General features: G+C 49.5%; 6 protein-coding genes across 6 annotated transcripts; 3 read left to right on the forward strand and 3 right to left on the reverse strand.

Moving 5' to 3' along the window:
• Positions 1-190: 190 nt before the first annotated feature.
• COCSADRAFT_56928 (uncharacterized protein) lies at positions 191-985 on the reverse strand (the record flags this gene model as incomplete). The annotated part of the gene is made up of 2 exons (XM_007704471.1): positions 191-430; positions 488-985. Coding segments are annotated over 2 exons (738 nt in total), but the record flags the coding sequence as incomplete, so codon positions are not given.
• Positions 986-1666: 681 nt separating this feature from the next.
• Positions 1667-3199, forward strand: COCSADRAFT_96538 (uncharacterized protein; the record flags this gene model as incomplete). The annotated part of the gene is made up of 2 exons (XM_007704528.1): positions 1667-1889; positions 1941-3199. 2 exons carry the CDS (start codon positions 1667-1669, stop codon positions 3197-3199), a joined length of 1482 nt encoding a protein of 493 aa, XP_007702718.1.
• Positions 3200-3271: 72 nt separating this feature from the next.
• On the reverse strand, positions 3272-3919 carry COCSADRAFT_230292 (uncharacterized protein). The gene has a single exon (XM_007704529.1). It carries the CDS (start codon positions 3709-3711, stop codon positions 3343-3345), a length of 369 nt encoding a protein of 122 aa, XP_007702719.1. The 5' UTR covers positions 3712-3919; the 3' UTR covers positions 3272-3342.
• A 1443-nt stretch (positions 3920-5362) lies between these two features.
• Positions 5363-6468, forward strand: COCSADRAFT_39072 (polysaccharide lyase family 3 protein). Its single transcript, XM_007704374.1, has 2 exons — positions 5363-5923; positions 6012-6468. Exons 1-2 carry the CDS (start codon positions 5518-5520, stop codon positions 6374-6376), a joined length of 771 nt encoding a protein of 256 aa, XP_007702564.1. The 5' UTR covers positions 5363-5517; the 3' UTR covers positions 6377-6468.
• Positions 6469-6571: 103 nt separating this feature from the next.
• On the reverse strand, positions 6572-11481 carry COCSADRAFT_183394 (uncharacterized protein). Its single transcript, XM_007704530.1, has 8 exons — positions 10875-11481; positions 10556-10823; positions 10236-10505; positions 9632-10186; positions 9506-9577; positions 8545-9450; positions 8169-8496; positions 6572-8112 (listed from the first exon to the last, which is right to left on the reverse strand). The coding sequence occupies exons 1-8, from the start codon at positions 11357-11359 to the stop codon at positions 6626-6628; spliced, it is 4371 nt and encodes a 1456-aa protein (XP_007702720.1). The 5' UTR covers positions 11360-11481; the 3' UTR covers positions 6572-6625.
• A 337-nt stretch (positions 11482-11818) lies between these two features.
• Positions 11819-14777, forward strand: COCSADRAFT_147963 (uncharacterized protein). Its single transcript, XM_007704531.1, has 7 exons — positions 11819-11955; positions 12014-12322; positions 12376-12713; positions 12777-13441; positions 13494-13677; positions 13751-14257; positions 14317-14777. The coding sequence occupies exons 1-7, from the start codon at positions 11938-11940 to the stop codon at positions 14375-14377; spliced, it is 2082 nt and encodes a 693-aa protein (XP_007702721.1). The 5' UTR covers positions 11819-11937; the 3' UTR covers positions 14378-14777.
• The last annotated feature ends 2056 nt before the right edge of the window (positions 14778-16833 follow it).

A 16833-nucleotide genomic window follows, 5' to 3' on the forward strand; every position in this document is an offset into this window, starting at 1 on the left:
AGTAATCCTAGTTCGTAGTGGAGAAGATCTGTGAATCCATCTACGTTACGGAAATTCTTTTTCCATTCAGTGACTGATCAAAGAACAGAAATTCTTCTTATACTAAAAGAAAGTGAAAAAGAGAATAGGATCGTCACGACCGCGTTGAGCGCATCCTTGTCCTCCTTCCACCCTGGCGGGCTGCAATCTTTTTGCTCGGTTGTGGCTTGTCGACTTCATGTTGGTGCGTAAACCTAATGATGGCACATATTAAACATGGCCTATCGAATTGCTCTGGATGAGCGTCATGAAATTCTCGTGTGTGGTAGAGTTGCAAAGCCAGAGCTTCCACATCGACACGCAAGACCCACGGTAATCTGTTACCTCTGATTCGATTTGAGGCAAGGGCAGAGGGTGAGAGGTGGTACTGCCTTTCCACTTCATCGGTCGTCTGCGCCTGTTACTTAATCATGTGACTCTTACAAGATTAACTTGAAGGAATGCATACCATGGTTTGACGGTAAAAGCAGTCTCCGCAGGCAGTGAGAATACGATTGACTGTTGGAAAGGGGTAGCAATCCAACGTTGCCTGACAATAGACACACTTGCGCGGAGCATGTTGCAGCCATAGCCGCCGGTACACAATGCCACTGAGGTCTGGATAGACACAGTTGGAACCATACTTATCAAGATGGGCGAAGGGAAGGTTGAACATGGTACTGTTGCATCGGCGGACCAAATGTGCACAGTAGCTTTCAACCAGCCTATGACATGCCCAGGATGTTAGAGCCAGGGCATTGAAGGGGTGCGAGATCAGGCACAAGGAGAATATATCGGCAGCCCATCGATCAGTATCTGCAGGCTGAGTGAGATCCTCTTTATCCTTGATACTGCGTTTTTGCTTCTCGGTGAAGCTGTATTGGCTCTGAGTTTCAGTGAGGCCTGGTAGACGACAATGCGGATGGATGAGGTCCGATAGTATGCGGTTGACTATCTCGACGGGAAGCGTCGCTAGCCTCTCGGGGCAAGGTACACAGTTTGTTTCGCTCAACTGACCCATAGAGTATGATTTTGGTGCCCCGCAATGACGCGAATCAGGCGAGGCTATGCGTAACAAAGGCTGCTGGTAGACTGGCACGGCAGTCTTGTGCAACCTGTGGTCAAGTGCAGGTGGACGCTGGACCAGCTCAGTTGCAGAAGCAGCAAACAAAGTCATCATGAGCGATAGAAGCAGGATGAAGAGTAGGAAACCTCGCGATTCCTTTTCGAAAAGCTGAATGCCTTATACTTGACGATACACGAAGAAGTGACATGTAGTATCCGTGGCTGCATGCCACCAACGAGCATATCAAGACGGCGAAAGCTGCATATCCTGGGCTGTGATTTGTCTATATTTTTCCAGTCTCGGACGGCTGCGTGCATGGATGCAGCTCGCACGAAGAAATCTCTCGCAAGATGCTGCATGCTGCGGTGGCATGAGATTGGCGAAGGAGACGGCGACGACTCTCCGCGGCGGTGCATCGGAGGAAGAATGGCGTGCAAACAACAATCAAAATGCGGCCATCTCCGTATCGCCTAAATCGGGTTAGCGCCAAGGCTCCCCAACTCACCCATCTGACCACCTTTTCTCCTCCACTCTCGCCGAGTTACATTGGTTGACAGTGAGCGTGCACGGGAAAACGACATCATGGCTGCCCACGCCTCAGAGGGACCCGTCGCTGTCCACGACTCCGCCCCGCCCTCTGCCCCGGCTGGCAAGGCGGAACACACAGCGGGGGGCGCGACCAAACCCAAAGAAGAGGACGCGCCTGCGCCTGACCACGACGACGAGGATGGTGGCGTGTGGGATTCGGCTTCGCTGTATGAGGAGATTCTGGATGAAGTTGAAGCCTTCGAGTACTCCAACGACGGTGTGTTTGACCCTTGTGTGGTGTTGGCCACAGCCATTGACAGTTGTACAGGCAAAGATGTGTGCACTGCTGACGAGGCGCGCCGACTGCGCCAGCGACTGCACGAGGTTGGCGCCAGCCAGTTCGTCATGGAAAACATCACCAGCGAGAAGATGACGGCGCGCAAACTGTGTACCGCGTTTGGCGTCAGGATACCCAAGTTCCTCGAAGAAGCGCCCGACGAGAACTTCTACCAGTTGCTTGGCCTGGCCATCAACCGCGAGCTCAACAAGCGCCCCCGCATTGAGCAGTACAAGACCATTGACGACGCTGCGAAACTGCTGCTGGAGCGCAAGAACATCATGGTCATCACCGGCGCAGGCATCTCGACGAGCCTCGGCATCCCCGACTTTCGCTCCAAGAATACAGGTTTCTACTCGCGACTCTTGCAGATGGGTTATGACGAGCCCGAGGAGGTCTTTGATATTCACAACTTTGACGAGAATCCTCGCACCTTTTATGCGCTTGCTGGTGATATTATACCCGATCTCGAAAAGTGGACGCCTACGCACGAGTTCATACGCCTACTCCAGGATAAGGAAAAGCTGCTCACCAACTACACGCAGAATATCGATAATGTCGAAGCACACGCGGGCATACGCAAGGATAAGCTTATCCAGTGCCATGGTTCCTGGGCCACTGCGACATGCCGGAAATGCAAGTTCAAGGTACCGGGTGAAGTCATCTTCGACGATGTGCGCGCACAGCGGCCTGCTGAGTGCCAGCGCTGCAAGGACGAAATCGCAGCCCAACCCAGCAAGAAGCGCAAACGTCAATCCAATGCCAATGGCAGCAGGAAGAAGCGATCGAGCGATGAAGACTCCGAATCCGATGGCGCCTTTGACATTCCCCAGCCGGGGATCATGAAGCCGGATATTACCTTCTTCGGCGAAGCCCTTCCCAACGACTTCTTCGATCGACTAAAGGATGTGGACAAGGATAAGGTAGATTTGGTCATTGTAATGGGCACCAGCATGAAGGTCGCTCCCGTATCTGAGATACCCAACTTCCTGCCCCGCGACATTCCGCAGATTTACATCTCACGAGATCCCATTCACCACATCAACTTCGACATCAACCTCCTTGGCGATTGCGATGTAGTAGTGGCCGAGCTTGCCCGTCGCGCGGGTTGGCAACTCAACCACAAAATGATACCCGAGGGCCAGACAGTTGACGTCACTCTTACCGATGATATGGATCACATTTCCACCGTCAAGGCTCACATCCCAGTGACGACTACGACAAATAATCATGTTAACGAACAGGCATAAGCACTAGCTTATTGCCTTTGTATTTTGTGTATTCACGGCGTTATGACTGGCATTACAAGTGGTTTTTTTCCTATGTTTATTAGTCATTTTAGATCGAGACAGGGGCATATCCTGATTCCCGCAGTCAGTTGCTTGATCTTCCATCATGAAAATTCGGAGCAGGGCGTTGTGGTGTGATTGAACATCAAGAGAGAGGTTGTGGGGTGCGGCATGAAAGATACCACAGATCCGGGAGTATGTGTGGAAGGAGATGATATTGCGTAATCTCCATCAACTGTATCTCCTTTTGTCATCCACATAGAGCTTGTCTTGTCTTGCTTTTTCTCTATGTTCAGGCAGCACACAAGAATACAATTACCGTCCCTTTCTTTCAACAAGGTTCGGATTGTGTGTTTCTTTCTTTTGTGATGCATGTCAGGAACCAGAGGATGGCGTCGAGGCATTGTTGCCTTTGACATCTTTCCTACTATAGCTAAGCCAAGGCTCATTAGGTAATATAATGGGAGAGACATAGTCGAGGTAAAGCCGCAGCCAACGCCACACCAGTTGCCGCTCAAGCCACACTCAAGCTGCAGGATACCCTATCAGTCATCTTAGTTCATTCAAAGACGTCCAAATTTCTAGATAGAGATATCGTATGTTATAGGTGTTCTGCAAGGAAATCACCGCTCGGATATCAAGTTCCCTCAGATCCTAGTGATTCCATAGCCTTAAGTAACGGGTAAATCCTAAATCCATAAATGGATAAACTTCGGGCGGGGAATCTTCAGGTTGAATCGATGTGTTTCACTTGCCGCTCAATGCCTTAAACTTCTATCAGTCCCAAGAATCACTAACTACCCAGAGCGGCAGATTCATGCGCGCTAATTCGTCTTGCTGCAACCGTAGCATGACCCTGTTTTCGCTCTAGCCAACTTACGTAAATGACGTTGCAAGGAGACCCTTTTCCCTAGTCCCAACGTCCGCGCCCTCGTACACGCGTCGCAATTTCAAATAGGCTGATGGGGAAAGGGTAGTCAAGTTATAGCTAAGATAGGAGAAATTTAGCCTTACTATCACGGACACGAAACCAAGCTTTTCTGTGCAGCACGTCATTCCGGACGACCCAAGCTAAGAAGTGCACAGTCCTAGCTGACGACAATATACTCCACACCTCCACTCCACCACACTCTTGCTCGAGCCTCATGTATAGCATAAGCGCCTACTTTGAGACCTGGTTGAAACGACCATTTGATCACGCGTAGTATTGTCACCACAGTCTTCTAACTTGTGACCTTCAATATTAGGAAAAGTGCATTCTATGCCATGAAGGACTTAGCTACAATGCGACTGAGGTGTTCTTTTCGCTCATTGATCATCGTGAAACTTGCCTACCCGTTATCGCAACGCTGATCGCAATCCCAGCCGCCTTCCCCTGCTTTTGTCAAGGATTCAGTCGTAAACCCCATTCTTCCACCTTCCAGCCGCGCGGTACCTATTTCAGTCAGCACCTAAAATGCAGCCCAAAGTGGCTTGCGAAATGGCGTTCTTGAGAACATCGCGTTGCACTGGTCGTCAATGCCGCGCAGTCAAAGAAGGGATATACGATTATTTTCGCATCTTTGATGGACTATGGGATGTCGGTAGGGATACATGCATCTTGCGCTGACGCTTGCGTATACATGCAACACATACGCAGTAGAATGCACACACACTGGGAGACCTTTCTACGATTCTACCAGCATTTACTATCCCTCATTAAGAAGGTACAATTCAACAAGTCCAAGCATCAATGCCAAAACACATCACCGTCTTGGCACGATCCCTCCGAAACGGGCGTGATCAGGGTGATAAACGCCACCCGCAGCCGGGCTAACTACCTCCGCGCACTGTGTTTCGAACAAATGAGCATTTTCGCCAAGACGACCATGAATAGTCCTGCAACATGGTGATCGACCTTTGCTTTTACTGTCTTGATAGTCAAAACATGGTTTCAAGGCCGACGCTGAGCAGTGGGGTGATTACGAACCCACTTTGTACGCAGATCCCAGTTACGCAAAACATTTCCCCATTAACAAAACATGCTGTAGGCATTCGAGAACACATTGGGTAGATGAAGAAGTGGGTACGCAGTATAAGAGGGACAGCGTAGACGTCTTTCTAGAAAAATCAACTCTCTTGATCGAGCCAGCACATGTCCTTCACACCCCACACTCCTTCAGTCCCTGTTTTCTGTTTCTGTGCTTGACGCACCTCCTTCGCTAGTCGAACCCAATCGCACTCTTTCCGAACCGAATACCTCTGAACTTTTTTTTTCAACGCTCAAAACTACTATCAAAATGAAGACTTCCATCGCTGCCTCCATCCTGGGCTTCGCCCTCGCCGCCTCAGCCGGCCCGGCTCGCATCTTCCCCCGAAACTTTTACACAATGATGAAACGAGGCTCGCTGCCTGTGCCGCAGGGCAACGGCACTGAGACCTTCTCCGAACCCAAGGAAATCACCGGTGTCTTTGACGGAGGCCTCAAGACATACGGCCGCGGCGTCTCTTGCACTGGCCAAGCCGAGGGCGGCAACTCCGACGCCGTGTTCCTGCTCAAGGACGGTGCTACGCTCAAGAACGCCATTATTGGCAAGGACCAGATCGAGGGTGTGCACTGCGAGGGTTCTTGCACGATTGAGAATGTGTGGTGGGTGTCTGTATGTGAAGATGCTCTCACACTCAAGGGCGATGGCGATGCTACCGGTACGTTTAACCCCCTTACTTGCTTCATTTAAGCAACGAAAAAAAGAATAAGAAGAAGAAAAAGGATGTAACTAACAATTCCCCACAGTTATCGGAGGCGGCGCCACAGCCGCACAAGACAAAGTGATCCAGCACAACGGCAAAGGCACCGTCACAATCGAAAACTTCACTGTCGACAACTTCGGCAAACTCTACCGCGCCTGCGGCAACTGCAAGGAGAGCGCCGAGCGCCATGTCGTTATCAAGGGCGTCAAAGCGTCAAATGGAAAGTTGCTTGCGGGTATCAACTCAAACTTTGGTGACTCGGCTACGATTGATGCGGCTACTTGTGCTACGGGTGTCAAGGAGATTTGCGAAGAGTTCAAGGGAACGACGCCTGGTAACGAGCCGGATTCTGTGTCAACGGGCCCGTCGAGTGCTTGCAAGTTCTCTGGGTCGGTTGCTGCGTGCTAGGTGGGCTGCGCGATGGGGATGATTGCTGGAAAATGTGTCATCCCTAGCTGCCATGCGTGGTTGAGCGCTGGAAGCAATGCGGAAGTGTGGCACCTTCGATTTATATTTCTTGTAAAAAACTTTTTTTGAGACATTGACTAGATGCCAAGTAAATACAACAAGATCATTTTTTTGATATCTGATGAATTACACATTACAGTATTACTAGTCTAAGGTCTAAACTCTAAAGAACGGAAGGAACGAAGAAATCTACTGCCTCTTCTTCCCCTTAGGCACACGGAATACCCAATACAACAACACCGCCGCCCCAATGTTAAACACAACGTACACCCACAAGAGCCCAAAGTCCCTCCACCTCGTATCCCAATTCACATGCACCCTGCTCAAGAACTGGTCCGTACTATCCAACTGACAGTACCCACATTCCGTCGCATTCGCATCCCTTAGGTACCCTCCAGCCATACTGATATACTCCGCCATGTACTCCCCACACGTCTGTCCCTCTGGCGCAAAGAAATTCTGAAACTCATTCTCCGCACAATGCGCGGGAGCCTGTCCGAGCGTCGTAGACAAAAAGCTCGATACAAGATACGTAAACGGATTAACACGATACATGAACATCCAGAATCCCGGGAGATCATCCTTAGAAGCCAGAATGCCGCAGAAAGCGTACATCATAATCGTGAGCAACGTCGCGTACGCTCCTGCGATTTCTTCGCTGGGGGACCCAGCAATGAGTAGGTGTGCGAGGGTGCTTGCGAAGACGAAGACGGCAATGATGATGAGGAGCGTGTGGAAACCGCGGATGTTGACGGAATCCGTGGCTTGCGCGTTGCGATACAAGCCCGCGGGATAGTACCACGCGAAGTAGCAAGCAATCGCCATGATAGCGTTCCAGAACATTTCGATGGCGATGTTGGACAGCACAAAGGCCTGCCAGGCGTACGTTTTGGACTGACGCTCGCGGGCTTCGTAGAGGGTGCGCTGCAAGATCCACATGGGCAGGATTTGGTAGATGAGCTGGATGACGACGAAGAGGAAGATGAAGACGCCAAACATTTGGTTTTGCAGGCCTTGCATTGTGTTTGTGCCGTCGATGAAGGAGAAGCCGATCATGAGGGAGCAACCGATAGTTAAAATGGCTTTGGAGTACATGTAGGAGGGGGTTCGCCAGTATTGTTGGGCACAGCGGAGAGCGACGGCGCGAAATTGGTCGGCGAAGGATGCGGCGAAGGCTTGGTGGCTGCCTTTTGCGGCGTCCATAACAGCGGAGGGTTGGTTGACTAGTTGGCGTAACTTTTCCAGCTCCATTTGGACTTGCTCGAATTCTGAACTGCTCTTCCAGACCGTAGGCCAGTCAATCTCGGTTTTGGCTCCGGGCGCTGCACCAATTGCTTCGAGCATGTACTCGGCTGGATTCGTGCCAGGAGGACATGCCGGTGCGCCGTTGCGGTAGAAATAGTCGAGGAGTATATTGGAGTCGCGCCCAATGTCGCCAAAGTACACTGTACGTCCACCTTTGGCGAGTAAGAGGAGGCGATCGAATCGTTGAAAGAGAAGGGATGATGGCTGGTGTACAGTGCACAGAATTGCTTGGCCGTCTCTAGTCAGTTTCTCCATGAGATCACAGATGGACCATGATGTCTGGGAATCAAGACCAGATGTAGGCTCATCAAGGAAGAGGAGTAGCTTCGGACGGGCGGCGAGCTCAACTCCAATGGTTAGACGTTTGCGTTCTGATGCAGTCAGTATATATCTCGGTGATGAAAATACAAAGAGCTGTTGTACTTACGCTCTACATTGAGGCCTGATCCTGGAATACCAACAACGGCATCTGCATACTGTTCCATATCCAAGAGCTGGATGACGTGATCGACATATGCCAATCTCTCTTCACGACCATATTCCGGCGGCTGTCTCAGTAGAGCAGAAAACTCTAGAGCTTCTCGTACAGTCGATGTATCCAGATGAATATCTTGTTGCATGCAGTAGCCAGTTTGTCGTTGAAAGGACTCGTCTCGTCGTCGGCCGTCTACGAAGATATCACCACCGATGACACCCATGGTAGTTCGGCTGGCCAGCACGTCAAGTAATGTAGTCTTGCCTGCACCAGATACGCCCTAAGTAGTTGTTAGCTAGATCCTGACCTTCTGTGAAGATATACATACCATGAGAGCTGTGAGAGTGCCAGGCTTGATGTATCCGTCGACATCATCAAGAATCTTGCGCGTTTCGCCCTTGATCTGCACTTCATAGGTAACCTTTTCCCAGTGGAAGATTGAGACCTGCTCCTGCACTTCCCGATTAGAGCTGTTGCTGCGGCTAAGCTTCTCGCCTTCATGGGCAGTTGCACCGCCCGCCTCTTCGTCCGTGTTCTGACGCTTGGCCATCTTCTTCATCTTGGATCGACGGAATACCAGAACCTCGCCCTTGGAGCGCTCGGAAGCAACCAGTTCGCTCATAACCAGGTGGATGACGAACAGTGCGAAAGTTATGGCCACAAGTATGCCATAGTTTCGCCACCGCTCGCTGAATTTGTATTGGAATGCAGTCTCGACGTATGCGGTACCACTGACAAATCCCTCACCAGGTCGTGAACCTTGGACGGCGCATGCTCGCTGCTCCAGTGTAGCGTTTTCGTAGGATAGTCCGGATGGAATGAATGACGAACAGCCAAACGATCGACCGTTGAACTCATTGCTCATCACGCTCGAAAATCCATACGATACAGGGTTGATGTGTCGCACCCAACCTATCCATGACTTCATATAAGGAACGGGTAGGGGAAAGCCGCTGTAGAGAACCAGCATCAAAAGGATAAGGGAACTCGGTGCGAAGGCCTGTGCGAGAGTCTTGGTCATCGAAGCAAGCAGTCGGAAGAACATGCTCATGGACAGACCGGTAGTGAACCCAACGAGAAGGAAGAAGAAGAATGAGCCAGCATCTCGACGGAGGTTGGCCATGAAATAGAGTGTGGTGTTGACGAAAATGCAGTTTAAAACTTTATACGGAATGTCCACGATCATTGAAGCTAGTGCTTCGGCGCTGGGATGATATAGTGCATAACGGTTGTGCTGAGGAAATTGTCAACTCCCAGTGCTCATGGATAAGTAGAATAACATAGCTTACCTTCTCAATGATTGTTCGTTTGGCATAGAGATTCATAATCTCTAACATGCTGCCGAAAGCGTTAAGTATGATCTAGAACAGTGAGTAAACCTCTTCATCCATCCATCAGAAGAGAGGTGGACTTACGACCATGAATATGACTCCTCCTCGTTTGAAGAACGACGCAGTGTTTTCGGGTAAGTTGAAAAAGATACTAGAGATGATAATTGCTTCGGTAAAGTTTACAGCGAGCATTGTCAATGAGACACTCGGGTCGTTCTTGATTCGTTGCACATCTCTCCACATACAGAGGCGAACCTGCCCCCAGTAGGAAAGTGTATATGGAGAGTTCTGACGCTGCTTGCTAGACTTCTCCTTCGTCCTCGATAACGCGAAGAGATTGCGCTGTTCGCCTTGGAGTGGGTAACTTTTGTCAAAGTCTTCGATCGCCCTCAACAGCTGCTGTCTTTCGGGACTCGTCTTCCAGCATTGCGCAAAGTCATCTGACGTGCGGGGCGTCTTGTTTTCTAAGCCTTTTCTGATACGGCGCTCAGAAGGAGATGTCATCGAAGTCAGAAAATCCGGGGTAGTCTGTGATGTAGGACATTCGAAGCCAAGGCGCTCAAAATAGGCACGCGCTTCGCTTGCTGGGCCAAAGTAGATCTGGCGACCCTCATAGAGAACTGTCACCTTCTCAAAGAGCTATAAACAGTCAGTCGTGTTCTAGCGATGGTCAAGCGGGAATATATGCCTCATAAGCAGCTTGTGGAGCTTGATAGATGGCAACACAAGTAGATGTGTTAAAGACGTCACATTGTGTTCTGAGCGTCTTACAGAACTCTACTGCGTTCGCAGAATCCAATCCACGTGTAGAGTTATCCCACAGCTGCAGAGGCGCAAAACTGAGAGAAGCTTCTGCGATCGTTACTCTCTTGCGTTCGCCACCACTAACACCTCGCACAAAGTCGTTACCAACGCGTGTGTTGGCTGTATGCGAGACACCATACATAGCCATCACAACCTTGAAAGATTTAGTAGGGGGCTATCTATCTCTTTAGTAAACGGACTTACATCGCGGAGATGCTCAGCGTAGCGTTCCCTACTGACGCCACCAGGAATCTGACGCGGGGCACGGGCAAGAGCAGCGAAATAGAGTGTGTCACCAACACTGAGCTGAGGAAAGTGGGCGTCAACCTCTGCCGTGTAGATGGCCTCTCCTCGAAAAGAAGTGTTCATCTCTTTGGCTGGAATGCCCTGATAGTTAAGGTGTGACTCAGGGCTAACCTGGAAACCATGAGTCTCACCCGCGATAGTCTTGAGTAATGTAGAACATCCGGATCTGGAATGTGTTAGCTGTGGTCTCTAATGAAAAACATAAGCTTCAACCTACCCTGGTGGGCCGAGAACACATAGTTGTTCTCCAGGTAGTAGCAATCCATCAAGGTCGCGCAAAATCTCAATCTTCTTCGCGCCTTTTCCAAAAAGCGAAGGCAACTTGAGTATCATATTACCGACTGTAGACTGAAAGTCTGTAGGGGATCCCATGCCCCATACATTGAGATTTCGAAAGGCAACCCCTGCAACACGAGGAATCGTATCTTCGCTGCTGTAGCGCAAATTGTAGAACGCTTGGGCCCAGTCCTTCGCACGAAACTGTTCGCTCTTGGGATCTAGCTGTGGAGGAACATCATCAGACAACGGTGATCCCGTCGCACCGTGTTGCTCTGCTTGTGAGGTGAATTTGCGGACGAGTTCATGAACTTCGCGGTCACGTTCTGTCTCAACGTGAGTATCGGCAGCATGATGCTCACTAGTCAGTGTGTTTTCGTCTTCGGTGATGGTTTTTGCTTCTATGAAGCCCGGTCCGATCGGCATGTTTGGTGAAGAATCACAACGCGGTCGGCGCTGAGCAAAGGTGTGAAGCAATTGTTCGTATAGCTGTCTCGATGGCTCTTTCTATTGACATGAACATCTAAATGGCGATATATATACGAGCGTACAGCTGGTGTCCTGGTAACGGGAACATATGCCCTGCCCTTGGCTTTGGTCGTCGCAACAAAATCCGAAAGTCCATGATGCCAAGAACGGCCCACTATGGCTGCCTGAGATAGAATTGGCACCTGCATCATCTCGGTCTTCTGTGATCTCTCTACTAGTAAGTGGGTCAGATGGTCAGCGTCAGACATGCAACGGTAGTGGTTCCAAGAGGCTAGGACCCCTGGCGGGTAGTTGTCATTCGGGCATTCGGGCATTCGGACATTGCGGTGTCCGAATTTGCGACCATTGCCCAACTAGGCTGACACCCCATTGTCCACCCCATCACCCTCGCATCTACGCCCATTCCGAACCCGAAGAAAACCCAGGGTTGTCGGAAGATAGATACACACGCATAGAGTTCGACTCCCACGTCCGAAACCCGGCAGAATATCTGCGGTAACGGCCACTAGTAAGCGATGACGATGAAACTTGCCGTACGTGTACATGGGCTGCGACTACAAGTTGCAATTCTTCACTGACGCCTTAGCAAAGTGTCTTCGCTGCAAGCGCAAGAAAATAAAATGCGACAGAGCAGATCCTGTATGTCGTCAGTGTGTGACTGCTGCAGAGGAGTGTCAATATGTCGAGCGCCGCAAAAGACTTCGCATTGCACAGCACAAAAATGCTATGGAATACTTGAGTCAGCGACTCGAACAGCTTGAGAAGCATGTCAGTACCTCGGGTGAACCGGATTCGTCGCCTGGCTCTCTCCCAACACCGCAACGGGAAGTAATACAAAGAACACCACCTTTGTCGTCTCCCGAAGCCCCCTTGACTGTGGCAGATAGTCAGGAATCATGGGTAATAGACTCCAACCATAACACATCAACTACCACCGTGGCTAACGGTGACAGATTTATCGACTTGCTACTGACACGCGCCGGAGCTTCCAAAATCAAGCTACCCCGGTCAACACCCCAGGGCCAAGCATAAATAATGCCATGTCGTCGCTCAACGATGCTCTTGAAGATCTTGGAAGACTGAGAGTGCGTACTCAAGCTCACCATGTCGATTTTGATCTCTCGCCTGCAGAATGCCGAGCATGCATAGATACCTTCGTCCATGTAGCGCATTCAATGGTTGTGCCGGATGTCTCTCTGGGTTCCATGGTCAACCTCAGTGTTTTACGCTCGCTTCCAGATGTCATCGACTCTCCCTATGTCAACGTCGACCCTGGAATGCGCGTTCTGTAGTAAGTATCTCAGCATGTATGCCCTTTGTCAATCCGGTGTTAACTTCGTGTGCTCTGATCAAGTTATAATGCACTGTATTATGGGTTGCAGGATACTGAAGGTCCGGGAGCTGAGGTAACGATGAAAGCATACATGAAAGTCCTCGAAAGTGTACCGGCATGGCTTGAGTCGCAAACCAAGAGTGATTTGGACGGGTCCACAGCCGCCCTTATCACTTGGACGTGCATCACCATGCATGACTATCCACTTGCCTGGAAATTTCATTGCAAAGTATGCCAGCATCTCATGTCCCAGGGCATAGACCAAATCGACAGTGCACCAGCAAAAACGTTCACCGATGAAGACAAACGAGACGGCTATCGATATATTTATTGGCATACTTTGTGTTCTGATATCGCGTTTCACTTGTTCTTCGGGAAACCAAAGGTCTTGAGATGGGTGCCCAATAAGATTCGGCCGCCAATGATTTTTCGTGGCGACAATATGCATCCGTCGGCTATTCGTGTTACAATCTGCGTTGCGTGGGTACGGTACACGCTCTTGGCTGAAGAGTTTATTGGCTATGTCGACACACATGCATCGAATGGCCAGGGAGATGACCTTTTCAAGAAGGCCGACGAATGCTGCACACAGCTTGAAAGCCTCATGGCTGAGTGGAAGCTTGAACAGCTCATGAATGCGGAGGACACTCGTATTGACCACCGCTGTATGCTTGCTGATCATATCAGTATGTGGCAAGGCTGATTGCTCATTAGCGACGGACGCTAATAAAAGTCTAGTGAACATTTACACCTACATTATTGGGATACAGAGGCTAGTTCAAGCAGCTGTACGGGGAAATTCCGCCACAGCAGTTAAGCCGAGTCCATTTGCTGTTCGAGCGGCTCGGAAAGTGTCCAATATCATCCTCGACTTCCATACTGACCCCACCGTGAATTCAAAATCCAAGAGCATCACCAATCAGTAAGTCCAACAATATTGAGTTCTTTACTGCTCGAATTCTTTGTACTCGTTGAAGTTGCTGATCTTTTTCCAGTTTCATCACATTATACCCCTTCTGTGTAGTTTTCACCCTTTACGAACAAATACTTGCTACGTACAACCCCGATGACTGCGAGAGTGACATGCAGACACTTGAGAGTATTGGCATAGCTATGAACGAGGCGTCCACACAGCGACGAAACTTGGTACCATTTGTCAAAACCGTCGATGCACTGAATAGAGTATCGCGGACGTTGCAGGAAGAGAGGCGCAAAGAGATGGTTCCGACAGCGACAAGCAACGCGGAGTATACCACTACTCCAGTACTCAATTACCAACCAACAAGCTTCGATACCGTTCAAAATCTGGTAGCTACCGAGTTACCCGACTTCGACATGTCGGCCTTTAACATGCCTGGGTATTCTGCGAATGCTGAAGGTGACTTTCAATCCCTTGGATTGTTCAGGGCACTAGAAAATGAGTTTGTTGCGCGAAACTGGCAAAGCAACTGGTGGGATCTTAATGGTGGGGCGGATGAGAGCATGAATCAAACAACTGCAAGGTATGGATGGGTCCCTTCCCATGTGACATGTCCAAAAACGAAGACTAAAGATGATCTAGCGGTTTACCCCAAGCGTCCAACCTGAGTTATCCTCCAACGGCTCCCGAAAATATGATGTAGTCTTCCTAACCAACGAGTCTTTGGTTACCCGGAGTTCAAGGTCAATACGTGTCACCTGATTCGGCAAAGCCGACAAAGCAGAACCGATTAATGAGGATACAAATTCACATGCCCATCGGTGTTTTGGTCCTGGCTTGGCAAACCTGCAGGACCATTACCTCCATGGTGTTTTTAGATGGCGCAGGGGCGTTATGGTTAGCTTCCAAGATTTTTAACTCTCTGCTCGTATATTTTCCTCTCCTTCATTCCGATTCTGTTGAGCTAAGACAGCAATGCGACATGAGGCTCCAGTGCAGGCTACCTGCCGACGGTCGTTGCAGCAAGCAAGCCTCGCATGTCTGTCACACGGCACGTACTAGCGACATGCGTTATCTCTACCAATGAAATCCTTAGCAGCGTTGAGTCCCTATCACGCGCATGCATATGCGCCGGATTGGCCTCTGCTTTACATGACCCAGCAAACTTTGACGACCCATTAACTACACACACAGTAACAGCAAACGCCGATCACATCAGACAACAAGCTTGAAGATCAGCATGGCTGAATCAACAGTCTCAATTAGTATAATGCGTAAGACATGCTGGTCGTGCATGTGAGTGGTCAGAGACGCTGGTGGCTCTAGTGCACGAGATCTCAAAAGCAACACAGAGCCAATCATTAATGACGGCGGTAGGAGCGCTAGATGCGTACCCTATCTCCTAGCGTAGTCGGGGACTATAGCGCCATTTAGATGCCAGAATCAAGGCTACACAGTGGCGGCTTCCCAATGTCAGTTTTCGGAGCTTCCGCCGAGCAGAGATAAAAGAAAAAACAAGTCGTAGTATACCACTCGTAGTTTTCGGCTAGCAAAGCGCGGCAGGCGTGCATAGCGACAACGAATTGTTGAAGAGGCATGTGTTGAGGAAGCTGACATGATGCACTTGTGCAGCTCTACACGCATGCGTGTATGTGCGCTTTGTCTTTTCCCAAGCCCCGCAAAGTCTGTAGAGGAACAAGGAGAGCCCATGTAAATTTCCGAGACATTCGAAAGCTGAGAAGGGTTCAGGGTGCGGATAAGGTGTGCAATCTACCGTCTAGCGTGATGAGTATCTTGGTACGTACACGTGATCCGAGATGGGGACGTGCCTTCATTTCCGGTAATCACCAATCTCGTATTAGGAGATACATAGCTAATTTGTCAATCAAACATGAACTGCACGTACGTTGGTGAAGGAAATTTGAAAGATTTAAATCGAAAGAATGTACAATTTGAATATAGCTTTGTACATGGGAAAAGGGACAAATCTAGCAGGATAATTCTCGCACATCTACTATTCACTTGTTTTCCGTCTGTTTCTAGAACCGCATATTCCGACTAATTACTTCATTCGCGCAACACAAAAAAAGACTAGAATAAACAGCAACCGCCACCGGGATGCCGGGAGAAAACACAATTAGATTATCAAACGACGGCTGGCGAAATCAAAACTGCTAGCTTATAATTTTAAAAAGGCCATGGTGTGTGAATAGAGATTCGTATACGTGCACCTACGTTTCAAAGTAAATATAGTCAATTTAACCAACGAAACTATTGCTTTGTGTGGGACGCCTGAAAGGCAAACACTCTTTCGGCAACCGCAACAATCCGTCACGGAAGAAAGAAGGTAAACTGTTTAAGCCAACAACAAGAAGCGAACATGTGTTTATACTTGTTCGGTCTATGCTTAGGTCATGACACTGCCTACGTCTCATGAACGGAGCGACCGCGAGGAACGAAAGAAAGAAAAGAAAAAAGCGATGAGGCAACAAACCCCCGTTTTACACTGGTTCTTCCTTCGGCTACAGCATGGCAGTGGAAGGGGAGATCGAGACCAAAGAAAAAAAAACATAACTACACACTACCATTCGGTTCATGAAAAGACGGTCGTGAAGTTATTCATGTCCTCTACGTTTCCTTTTCCCCAGCCTCCTTCGATCTTCACACTCTGACCCAATCAAATGCCAACGTAATCAAACATGACGTGAACCATGTCCAAACCTCCCGATCTTTCCATCCGCAAGAAAGCCATCATCATGCATTTCCTCATCCTCAAGCCAACCAAGCCAACAACACAAACTTCCTCCGCAACCCCGAAAAACACGAAACACTAAAAAGCAAAAATAAGTCTCCTTTCTTACTTTACTTTTTTTTTCCGGCCAGCCACGCGTTCATTGCCTCAGACACGACTCCTTACCTCGTATTACCCTTAACCCACGGTACACTACAGCACGCTTAGCCTTTGTTCCTTCCTTCCTTCCTTTCTTCCTTCCGGGCGCATCCGCATCCGCATCCGCACTCCTTCCCAACCTGCAACTGTTCTAGTCATAAACTTTGAAGAATATGAACGAGCGCTTGCGCGTGTGTATAATACGCGCATACGAGAGAGAAAATAAAAAATAGTTGCAATTAGAATGTGGTGTGTAGTATCCAACGCCC

Source organism: Bipolaris sorokiniana (assembly GCF_000338995.1).
Source record: "Bipolaris sorokiniana ND90Pr unplaced genomic scaffold COCSAscaffold_12, whole genome shotgun sequence".
In the NCBI taxonomy this organism is placed as follows: domain Eukaryota; kingdom Fungi; phylum Ascomycota; class Dothideomycetes; order Pleosporales; family Pleosporaceae; genus Bipolaris; species Bipolaris sorokiniana.